The sequence below is a fragment of the Arachis ipaensis genome, chromosome B03, assembly GCF_000816755.2.
Source record: "Arachis ipaensis cultivar K30076 chromosome B03, Araip1.1, whole genome shotgun sequence".
NCBI lineage: Eukaryota > Viridiplantae > Streptophyta > Magnoliopsida > Fabales > Fabaceae > Arachis > Arachis ipaensis.
The window spans coordinates 2877774-2889732 of NC_029787.2; the positions used below are offsets into that span (position 1 = coordinate 2877774).

Genomic DNA, 11959 nt, shown 5'->3' on the forward strand with positions numbered 1-11959 from the left:
AGTTAATCAATGAGTATATACAATCAAAGAATAAAAATAAACTTGAATGAAATTTGGAGAGTTAAATTTCAATTTGGTTTTGAAATTTGGTTTGATATTCAAAATGACTTCTACAATTTTGTTGGTCCCAATTAGAACCCTAAAATTTGTAATTGTGGCTCCAGCTTACCTCTACGATCATTTCCGTCACTGGAATGCTGATCTAGCGCAATTGTATGATATGGTAGATACTACTTAAACGACGACGCATTGTTTTCGCCCCAAACCATTTGAAAATCACGTAGTGTAAGGGTTTTTTTGATGTTTTGCAACTTATGATCGACCAAGTGGAAAGAAATAGAGTTTTAACCCACAAAAAAACTGAAACGACGTGTTTTCCAAAGGGTTTGGGCGCAAAACCAATGCGTCGTCGTTTAAGTAGTGTCTACCATGTCATGTAATTGCATCAGATCAGCATTCTGATGACGAAGATGATCGCAGGGGCAAGCCAGAGCCACAATTGTAAATTTGGAAGTTCTAATTTGGGCCAACGAAATTATGAGGATCATTCTGAGTATCGGACTAAATTTCAAGGGCCAAATTGAGATTTAACTCGAAATTTGGAAGTGGTTTTAATTTCTTAACAGAGAAAAGGAAAATATTATTGGTTTTGGTAAGATGTTCATGGTGTAAGGTATGGCTGGCCATGCAAATATATAGTTCTGACATATGTTGGATTGCCTATAATAATTTAACTTAAAACACTTATTACTTGTTATTTAATTAGCGAGTATTATTAGAACAAATTAAGTCAATTCATAGAATGATATAATATATAGAAAGTATTAGAGCATTTGATAATGTAATTATAATTTGTTTGACCTCGTCTACCGGCTGCTACAACATACATACAAACTTGTGAACCAAAGTTATTACATCTGTGAGAACCTTCGATCCTTAATAGCTTGATGTTAACACATATTATTCCACTTAATTTAACTAATGATGGATTAATTAGTTGTCAACCAAAGAGAAATATACATTAATATTTTTAATTAGGTCTTAACTCTTAAGAATCATCCAGATGTTGGACTCTATTGACCATTGTCTGCGACTTATTCATAGTCTAATTTGTTTCATTCTTCATTGGATACACACTTTCAATTTCAAGTTTTCAAACCTGTTCATGCATGACGAAATAAGGTGGAAAATGTGTGTGTATGTGAAGTGTAATCCAATACATAATAAAAGTATGTATTCATGGATTAAAATGTTATAAAATTATGTTCATACTGAATGGTAAAAAAGCAAACCAAACAAAAATTGACTCGAAGAAATGGCTTCATATGTAATTAGATTGATTGGACTGACATGTAAGAGTAGCCTTGTTGAATGTTGAGGATTTTACTTACATTCGACAGGTCAAACTGTTGCATTGACTTTCTGATTGTGAACAGATATATAATCATCATTGGTGTTGTCTCTTCATTCTGAAGAAGACAAGTTTACATTCTGAAACAACAAACAACAAGGAAACAAACTTCAATTCCCGCATTACTTTTATCTCTTCTTCAATAAATTCTTTGGTTACATACTTATTAGCTACCATCTTTTATATATATATGACGAAAAAATAAACCAAAAAAAAATCTATATTTAAAATTTGGAGTCGTTTCTTAAGACTCAAACTTTATGTCATAGCCCAAGACTTAACCTAAGTTTATGAATTGCTAATATACAAGACAAGATTCAAACCATAAACAACAAAAAAAGAAAATAAAACTTAAACCTATGATTTAAGGAAAAAACCTCTTGTGGGTGAGGTTCGTACCAATAGTAAATACATTTGTCTCTTAAGCTGCGTTTGTTTCTAAGAACAGAATAGGATAAGACACTGAGAACAGGATAGAATAAGACACTGATGGACAGAGACACTAATTTGTGTTCTTGTATTCTGTTTGATGATAAACTAGAACAAATTATGAAAATTCAATTTATTCTCATTTTTTTCATTCAAAAATTTTGAGATAAAAAATATAACAATAAAAAATATAATTATGAAAAATTAACAAGAATAATAAAAGAAAAAAAAAGTTGTGTCTTTTGTTAGTGTCTCCGTGTCCTTTCTGTCAGGATGGACACAAAATATACTAATTCAGTGTCTCTCGACACATTGTCTTTGTCCATATCTCCTCTGTCAAATACAATTTTATGTCCCAATATCTCCTCTGTCAAATACAATTTTATGTCCCAGTATCCCTGTCTCAATGTCCTGTCTATGTAAACAAACGCAGCCTTAAACATTGGTGCACCGCTTGGAGTCTCTTGTTGAAAAAGAGAGGATCTAATGTGAGTGGAGGGGGGGGAGCGTGTTGTGTTGACCAAAACAAAAAAGAGAACCCAAGAAAAAAAGGCCTACTCTTTTTGGTTTTAAACAGAGAATGTTGCTGTCAAAAAACCACATCAATGCTCTTAGAACCTTGTCCAAAAAAAAAACATGGTCTTTCAACTCTCTCCCAAAAAGGAAAAAGAAAAGTGGTCTTAAAACATTCATACACAACCCTCCCCCCTTTCCCCTTCTTTTTTTTTAAACCAGGTGATTAGTTAGCAAAACCCTTTTTATTGTTATTTGCAACAGCAGTATTTGAATTTAGACCTGTAGATGCTACTTTAACCTCTCACTAACATTGAAAGCTATTATCACATGTAATTATATGGCATTTGGAAATAACGAGCATAAAGATTAACAACAGAATCTCTTTCGGATTTTTATTTCGCAGAGAGAACACAACACAATCCATGGTTACTTCTGTTACGTGTGACTACAAATTATTTATATATAGCTCATGGAAAGTTTAAGAGAAACTGCTACAACTTCAAAACCAATCTCACACAGAAGCAGTGGTCCCAATAAAATGTGCCGAGAGATGGATCAAACCGTTTAACAAAAGCTGAGCCTGCAACATAATACCACAAGATTTTATTCCAAATTCATCATTAAGCAAATAAACTAAAAACAGCAATTCACCAAAAATACTAGTCAAGACAGAAAATACAAGGCCGTGCAACGGTGACCTCATAGTAGAACTGTTAACTGTATAAATAATCTAGCAAGAACTCAGTAACAACAACAATAGGCTTTGTCCCATAATTGGATCGCCTACATGGATAACATAACATACCTGTAGTTGATGTTGCATTATCTTAAGAAGCAGCTTGTGTTACAGTTCCAATTGTTTTTTGGTCAAATATTTCAATCCAGTAACCATCAGGATCCTTGATAAAGGCTATGCCTTTCATTTTCCCTGCAGAAAATTATTGAAAAGAATTTGTTTATAAAATTGCAATCATTTATTCATGGCATGGCCTCTGGGAACTGAAATGAATGTGAACTGAGAAGATCATTACCATCATCTGGCTTCTTAACAAACTCGACTCCTAGACTCTGAAATCTTTCACATGCCTTGTAGGTGTCATCGACGGTTATCCCAATGTGCCCTGCAAGAAAGCAACAATAACACTAAGCACTTTTTCAAGAAATGGAGTCAAATGAGTAACCAGGGAACAAAAAGAAAAAACAGATGTTACATACCAAAGCCACGAGGTTCAGAATTTCCATTGTGGTATCCTTTGAACTCTGGATCACTTTCGGTACCCCAATTACTGTACATTGTTTCACTGTTAGATAATATTCATTGAGACTGAAACAAAGAACATTTCTTTTTATAAAAGTGGTATTCCTTACTGTGTCAATTCAATCGTAGCCTTCTGAGAAAACGTCCAAACTGTTCTATCAACTGGATTACCGGGAGCTTCTGCCGTATTCTAAACAAGAAAAGATATAAAATAAGATCAGGAACATATCCATGAATATAAGAACTAAATGCATATTTGCAAATCCAGTGTGCCATTTCATTTCATGCAAGTGTGCAATCAAATTTTCGATAGTAAAGAGGTGCCGAAAAACAGCATTTCACATACCTCATAACCCATAAAGTATAAGCTGAACTTCATTTCTGGAAAGTCCAATCTCTTAAGCAACCTAAACCAACCAACAGATTATCATCAGATTTCACTAAGCGGTTGGTAGCAATATCAATCTCAACCAAAGATGAAATTCACAATCAAATTCAGTTTTGTTCTTATACATAATACTAGTTGCAAAGCCATGAAATACTACCAATGCAAATTTCTTAAAAAAAGTACTTTTAGGTTTAGCAGAACTAGAAGTGGATATCTATTTACTACTCCAAAAAAAAAAAAGAAACTGATATTGTGTACGAGTTAAAACCATATTAGTTCTGCACAAATTAGTAACAGAAACAACTGAAGTCCATGTTCAACAACTAACAGATAAACAATCCAAGCTAAGAAATAAGTTAATATTTAAAAGAATGCACTTACGACATGCCCAAAACGCGAGAATAAAAATCAAGGCTCACTTTGGGGTCTTTGATTCTAAACATCTGCAATTGGAACACCACATAAAACAAAATCCAAACACCTGATTAAAACAATAAACGATTTAAAAAACTGAAATTTAGAAATTTAGAAAAAAAACTCACAGTTTGCTGCATGAAGTAACCCTTAGTAGCTGGGTCAGGGGTAGCAGTAAGACCAGGGTTGTTAGCTGGTAACTCCTTCGGTTCCGAAGCCATTGAGAACAGACGAAACCCACTGAATTTCTGCAACAAAAGAAAAGGGAAAAATGGGGTTAGCGCTTAGAGCTTAGGGCATTGAAGGATTGGATGAAAAAGATGAAACTTTTGGAACCTTTGGTTTGTGGGTATGTGAGAGTTGGAAAGGGATTGAATTGGGAGAGAGGAAAAATTGGGGTTTGGCGATGAATCGGTGAAGGGGAAAGCGGTATAAGGTTGTGGCGAGAGAAGAGAAAGGTGCCATTGTTAGATTTTTGGTACTTATATACGCGAGTCAGTGAGTGAGTGAGTGAGAGTGAAAGGAATTACCTTTGCTAGCTTGTGATGTTCGAATCAGATGAGATGATGAGAGAAAGCTAGAACAAGTGGAAGTGAGTGCAAACACGATCATGAATATACCTGTTCTCTGCATTTTATTAATCTAATTTAATTTTATAAATAATAAGTGCATAAAAATTGTTTTTTTTTATATAAAAATGATAACCTTAATAAATTGGTATTATTTGTTAGCTAAAAAAGGCTTTTTATTTTTTATTGTAGGACAAGTAGTATTTTTTAATAATGTCAAAATTTAGTATATTTTTTTTTGTATGAATATTACAAATTTAAATATTAGATTTGTGGTTTTTTTTTTTTTAACTTGCAAATCTGAAAGTCAGATTTGTTTTCTAACACAAAAAATATTTTTGAACGAATCTTCCAATTTAGGTTTGTTGAAATTTTTTTATGTTTTTTTATCCAAAATCAATCCTTAGAGGGAATTTGGTTTTTTGAGGGTGATAATAAAAATTTCCACAAATAAGTCATTTTTATTGTTGTTTTATAAAATTGTATATGACATTTTTATCTCATATTTTCACTTCATAAGGCTTCTCATTCAATTTTTTTTAAAGTCATTGGAACTTTTTCTTTGTTGGAGAATCTCCCCTTTCTTCTTCTATTCTATTTCAAAGAGTAACTAGAATTAATTCAATTACGTTTTTATCTTTCAATTGATTTTTTTTTTATTCTCAAAGGAGAAATTTTTTTTTTACCAAATATATGTGGATCCAATTACAATTTTTTAATAAAAACAATAAATTTTTTCGACCAATCCTTTTGCCCTCATCCCATTCTTCGAAAATCAAAAAGATCTTTTTGAATTAAGTTTAAATTTGTTTGTTTGGAATCTGTACTTTCTATTATATTTTACTTTTTTTTTTTTATCATTTTTTAAGTCTCACAAGTTTGATCTTGTAAACTCTGATCCATTTTCTCATTAAGCAAAAAGTATTGTAAACTCTGATCCATTTTTTCATTAAGCAAAAAGTATGAAATAAAATTAAAAGTATTGTGTGAAAATTTTGATTTTTTTTCTCCTTTTCTATTTCTATCTCGTAGGTAGGGTTTGAAATAATAGATAACTTTTTTTTCTGTATGAATCAATATTATTACTTTACAATTCCTTCTTGATACCTCTCAAAAAAAATTTTAAAATTAAATCTCAAATTGATAGGTTAGTGTAAGCTTATCCATATAGTTATGCACCTTTTAAATCTATTTTTCTAAAAGATTCCGACTTGATTTATAGTTTTTAATAAAAAAAAAAAATTCCATTTTTATAAGAAATACACCAACTCTCTATAACTATGCATAACACACTCTTCTAATTCATTACCAAAAAAAGAAAAATAGCCGCAAAAAAATGTATTGTGATTTGTATTTTGATGATGCCATATAAACACAAGAAAGCAACCTTTCCACATAATTCCAATGCACTAAGCCATTAGTTCTCGTTCTCAACGTCAATATTCCTTATCATCATCTCTAATCTCTTGCCAAATAATCATCCAATTTTATTGGACTTTTTCTTTGGTCGTCTTAATAATAACTTATTCCTTAGCTTGTCACAAATGGCTAGTATTCATTTTCTTTCTAAATACACATCACCATATTAAATCTTTGACCTTGGTGTTTATCCAATTTTTTGGTATTAGATGTCGTAATTTCTTCACTAATGGTTGATTAATTCATCATGAACTCCATAACACAAAAGCCACAATCCATAACTCATCAATGAATGAATACCTTGCGACCTAACTAACAAAAGATAAATGCTATTTGCGCACATTCAACAACTCACTCTCTCTCTCTCACACACACACCACCACCACCATGCAGCGATCCGGTTACGGCGCCGACGGAATATATAGGTCCTTGAGACCTTCCTTTTCCCTTCCCAAAACCACCACCTCCCTCACCTCCTTCCTCTTCCAAAACACCACCGCCACCTCCTCCTCCGCTTCCAAAACCGCCTTCATCGACGCCGATACCTCCGAAACACTCACCTTCCGCCAACTCAAAACCACCGTCGCCAAGCTCTCTCACGCCCTCCTCCGCCTCGGCCTCAAAAAACACGACGTTCTCCTCATCCTCGCCCCAAACTCCATCCACTTCCCTATCTTGTTCCTCGCCGCCACCGCCATCGGCGCCGTCGTGACCACCGCGAACCCTCTTTACACCGTGACGGAGCTCTCCAAACAAATAAACAACTCCAACCCGAAGCTCGTGGTCACAGTTGCAGAATTATACGAGAAAGTCAGATCCTTCAAGTTCGAATTGCCCGCAGTGTTAATCGGTTCCGAAACGACACCAGAAACAATCAATTATAGTCGTTTAATGGAAGAAGTGGCAGGCGAGAATGAGTTACCAGTAAACGACGTGAATGAAGACGATACGGCAGCGCTTTTGTATTCTTCGGGAACGACGGGAGTGAGCAAGGGCGTGATTCTGACGCACGGGAATTTCATAGCGGCTGCGTTGATGATTGGAATGGACGACGATTACGTGGACGAAATTGAGGGAGTAAACGACAGCGTGTACCTCTGCGTTTTACCGATGTTCCACGTATTCGGGTTGGCGGTTATCTTGTACGCGCAGCTTAGAAGAGGGAGCACGGTGGTGTCCATGAGGAGATTCGAGTTGGAGAAGTTTCTAGAAGGCATTGAGAAGCACAAGGTGACGAACCTTTGGGTTGTGCCTCCGATCCTGCTTGCGATGGCCAAGCACAGCGTTGTGGATAAGTATGACGTGTCATCGTTGAGAAGGATTGGTTCCGGTGCTGCTCCTCTTGGCAAGGACTTGATGCGAGATTGTGCCAACCGTTTTCCTCATGCTGCTCTCATTCAGGTCATCATATATAACATTACTATTAAACTCATATTTAAATTTTAATATACTCATAATCCAAGTTACCATAGATTGTCTAAGCTGCTAAGGTGTTTTTACCAACAATAACAAGTTCATTTAGGCCAAAGAGAAAGAGTGAGTAGTTTAGGGTGAAGACTGAACAAGTTGTGTGGACTAAACTAATTCCGTATTACAACTGTACAAGTCATTTACGCAATGCAACTTTGGTTGGTTGTGTGGACCATCTTGAGGCAAGAATTTTGTTGCTTAAAGTTTTTCTTTTTTTTTCTTATGGTATTTTTGAAGCCCAATAGTCTTGATAGAGTTAAAGGTTAATTTGTTACAAATCTAAATTTTATTTAAGAATTTGTGATTGTTAACGGTCTTCTATATATAAAGTTAGATTTGACATTGGTTTAAGTATACGTGTGAATTGATCGTTCAATTACCATATTAGATTTTCCTAGTCACTTATTATGGTTGGCTAATTCTTCAATTATGATAGGCATACAATAAAATTAATTACTAATATTAAATATATGTTAAAATATAAAATATATATCGAAAATGAATTAAATACGTGGCTAATTTTAGTATAAAAATAAATTTATGCTAATTCTTTAATATTGAATTAGTTTAATATTGACAATGAGTAATAGCTCAAATGGCATAGTCTCTCCATACTCAATTAAGAGGTTGCGGATTCGAGTTTCATATCTTTAGTAAAAAAAAAAAGAATTAGTTTAATATTGAGTTATTAATGCTCTGATTTAGTATTTGTATCGTAATTCCAGGGGTATGGGATGACAGAAACTTGTGGCATTATTTCTGTGGAGAATCCAAGAGCAGGGGTTCGTCATAGTGGTTCAACTGGAATGCTAGTTTCTGGAGTGGAAGCTCAAATCATGAGTGTTGATACGAACAAGCCCCTTCCCCCTAAACAATTGGGTGAGATTTGGGTACGGGGTCCAAATATGATGAAAGGTACACATTAATTTCTTTATTAATTATTATATATTATGCCAGAGTCAGACTCAGACTCGTTAATTTTTAATTTTATTTGGTAAAACAAATTTCAGGTTATTTTAAGAATCCAGAGGCTACAAGATCAACTATAGATAGCAAAGGGTGGGTACATACCGGAGATCTTGGATATTTTGATGAGGAGGGTCAACTTTATGTTGTTGACCGTCTTAAAGAACTCATCAAGTATAAAGGTCTTCAGGTACATAACCATCCCATTAACTATAGATAATGAAATTATTAGTGATATTAAATAGATGTTTGTTATTCATTATTATATATGGTAATTAACTTTGTTAATATTAATATAGGTTGCACCAGCAGAACTTGAAGGACTTCTCGTTTCTCACCCTCAAATATTAGATGCTGTTGTCATCCCGTAAGTAACAATTAATATTTAATTATTATGCTAATAATTGGGTTAATTAATTAGTTTAATTTGTGTTTAGATATCCGGATGATGAGGCTGGTGAGGTTCCAATTGCCTTTGTTGTTCGTTCACCCAACACTTCACTCACTGAACAAGATGTTCAGAAGTTTATTGCTAATCAGGTTAATTAACATAAACATTGTTATTGCTAATCAGTTTTTAATTGATCCTATCTGAATGGTTGGAATGTGTGCATTGCAGGTTGCACCATTCAAAAGATTGCGAAGGGTGACATTCATCAACAGTGTTCCTAAGACAGCTTCAGGAAAAATACTCAGAAGAGACCTCATAGCAAAAGTACGATCCAAAATATAGAAAGATATTCTAAACCATTAAATTTCCATTGAGTGTTGATTTATAACATTATAAGCACTCTGTACTAGTAGAAATAAGATCAACAAAATTTCAATTTGCTTGGATAAGGACTTCCAACAAGGAGTTAATAAATTTTGTATGGTTTAATAAATTAATTAATTCTTTCAATACCAAAATAAAGCTTGTTTTCTTCTTTTGTGTTTTGGTAATTACATAATAATTAACATTCTTCTGGATATAATTTGTTTGAAATATTGTTAAGAGCAATGCTAGGGGGACAGCAACTTTTGTGATTAGTAGCCATCAAATAGTCATCAATGATGATTTAATAGTGTGAGATTGGTGTGAGATTTCATCCAATGGCTCACCTTTCTTTGTTGGTTACATGTTGGCCAAAATTCAATAAAATTGCTGACCCCCTAGACTTTTCCTATTGTTAATATGGAGTTGTTGATTCTATGAATTGACGAAGTCATCGTCGGGTAATTTGGATTGTCATCAAATCACATTGCAATTTCTCCTCCAATTGCATTGCCTGAACTTTTGTGGAAACAATATATATTGAAAACTATAATATCAAGATGCAATATATATTAATTTCATATTTCATATGTGTAAAAATTTGATAAGCGTAAGTACACAATTGTATAAAAATTGGTGTTATCAGATATTGCCCAAAAATTTCTTAAAAAAGTTGTTAGAAAAATCAAAAGATGTTACAAGTGATACACGAATAAAGAATCTAAGAATGAAATCTATATATATATATACAAGTTGTATCTAAAGACTCAGCCTTGTTCCAACCTGTGTGAATATGTACGGAGAGTATACTCATATCGTTCTCTATGTCGGGTACCACCACATCAAGAGAGAAGCTAGTAAAGATACTATGATACATAAGTAGTTAATGATTGTTCAAATATAATCACTAATAATTAATAATATTAATTCATAGATAATGACACCAGGCCAGGAATTAAAGCTTAGAGATCAATCTTTTTGCAGTTTTGATGATAGATCAATCTTTCTCATGAGATATGCTAATTAGTTAATACAAGAAAACATAATATCGTAGCGGGTCGAACTTGTTAGTAATTAACTAATTAAACAAGCTACACTTATCAATAAATTTGTTATTAGTTTAATAACTAATATGACCATATTTAGTCCAAAACAAAAAGTTCAATTACAAAAAAAAAAGAAAAAAAAATACTCTTTGAATTGACATGAACTCATGAGTTAAACTCGATTTAATATAAATTAAGCTAGTCTTGGGACAATAAATAAATAGCGGCTATTTTCATAAAAAGTGAAAATAATATTGTAAATTATTAAATGACTTATTTATATATTTAGTCAAACATAAAATAATTCATAATATCGTATATCCGAAAGTAACCAACTAAACAAATAAATACATATATTTTTAACATAATACACAAATGGTACAAATAATATTAGTAGATATTATAAAATATATAAATTAAAGAAACTGAAGATAAAGATTACCTTTTAAGACCTTTGTATCCGAGGCTGCTGTATTGAAGTTGATGATGATAGCCAACAATACATGGCATTTACCTGCAAATGCACCGGCACCTTAGCCATTTCCACATATACTTTATTACTTCTTATTTTTTCTTTTTCTAAATGAAATGTTGTCGAGTAAAAAAAGGCATATGGGAAAACCCAAGTAAAGTGCAGGTGCAAATGCAGATAAAGGCCACATATTGGTGCACGCAATTGTATATGACGGCTAAGTGAAGGAGTGAAAGAGAGAAAGAAAGTTGAGATATGTGATTCCATTGGTAAGAAAGAATTGCTACTTAAATATATATACACTCGTGATCAGAATAATTGGTTACCACACGTGATTTTTTTTCATCATGTGACCCTAATAGTCATTTATGATATTATTATGGTTTTTTACGGTGGCAAATTACATGTATTCAGGCCAATGATTAATAGCTCAAATAACATAGTCTTCTCATACTCAATTAAGAGGTTGCGGGTTCGAGTCTCATATCTTTGATAAAAAAAAAAATTACATGTATTCAGTTTTTATTATAAAAAATATTTTGCACGATATACTAATTACATATTTTTATTATTATATATTTCTATATATATTGTTTTTAAAGTAATCAATTACTAAAATAGCTAAAATTCTTATAAATAAATAATTAAACTTTTAATGAATAAAAGAATTATTCACCAATATATTTTGTATTTTTATTTGTATTTTAATTTAAAAATAAATTTAATTTGGCTATATTATTTATAAAGTTCAATTATGTTCCTATGACTTTGAGTTTAAATATGAATCTAATTTAATTATATTTAAAATTATTGGTATTTTGCTAGACAGAATTAAATTTAGAAAAGT

The 11959-nt window shown here is 32.6% G+C and overlaps 2 protein-coding genes across 3 annotated transcripts; one reads left to right on the forward strand and one right to left on the reverse strand.

The window, feature by feature from the left end:
- Positions 2695 to 5050, reverse strand: LOC107629262 (lactoylglutathione lyase). Of its 2 annotated transcripts, none has more exons than XM_016332009.2 (9): positions 4947 to 5050; positions 4545 to 4664; positions 4384 to 4445; positions 3961 to 4021; positions 3725 to 3804; positions 3572 to 3642; positions 3388 to 3477; positions 3162 to 3284; positions 2695 to 2936 (listed from the first exon to the last, which is right to left on the reverse strand). In XM_016332009.2, the coding sequence occupies exons 2-8, from the start codon at positions 4635 to 4637 to the stop codon at positions 3184 to 3186; spliced, it is 558 nt and encodes a 185-aa protein (XP_016187495.1). In that variant the 5' UTR covers positions 4638 to 4664; positions 4947 to 5050; the 3' UTR covers positions 2695 to 2936; positions 3162 to 3183. The 2 variants fall into 2 exon arrangements, with proteins under 2 accessions (XP_016187495.1, XP_016187494.1); XM_016332008.2 differs by having other exon boundaries at positions 4753 to 5040.
- Positions 6701 to 9765, forward strand: LOC107629260 (4-coumarate--CoA ligase-like 7). Its single transcript, XM_016332004.2, has 6 exons — positions 6701 to 7805; positions 8600 to 8789; positions 8885 to 9030; positions 9140 to 9207; positions 9278 to 9380; positions 9460 to 9765. The coding sequence occupies exons 1-6, from the start codon at positions 6792 to 6794 to the stop codon at positions 9571 to 9573; spliced, it is 1635 nt and encodes a 544-aa protein (XP_016187490.1). The 5' UTR covers positions 6701 to 6791; the 3' UTR covers positions 9574 to 9765.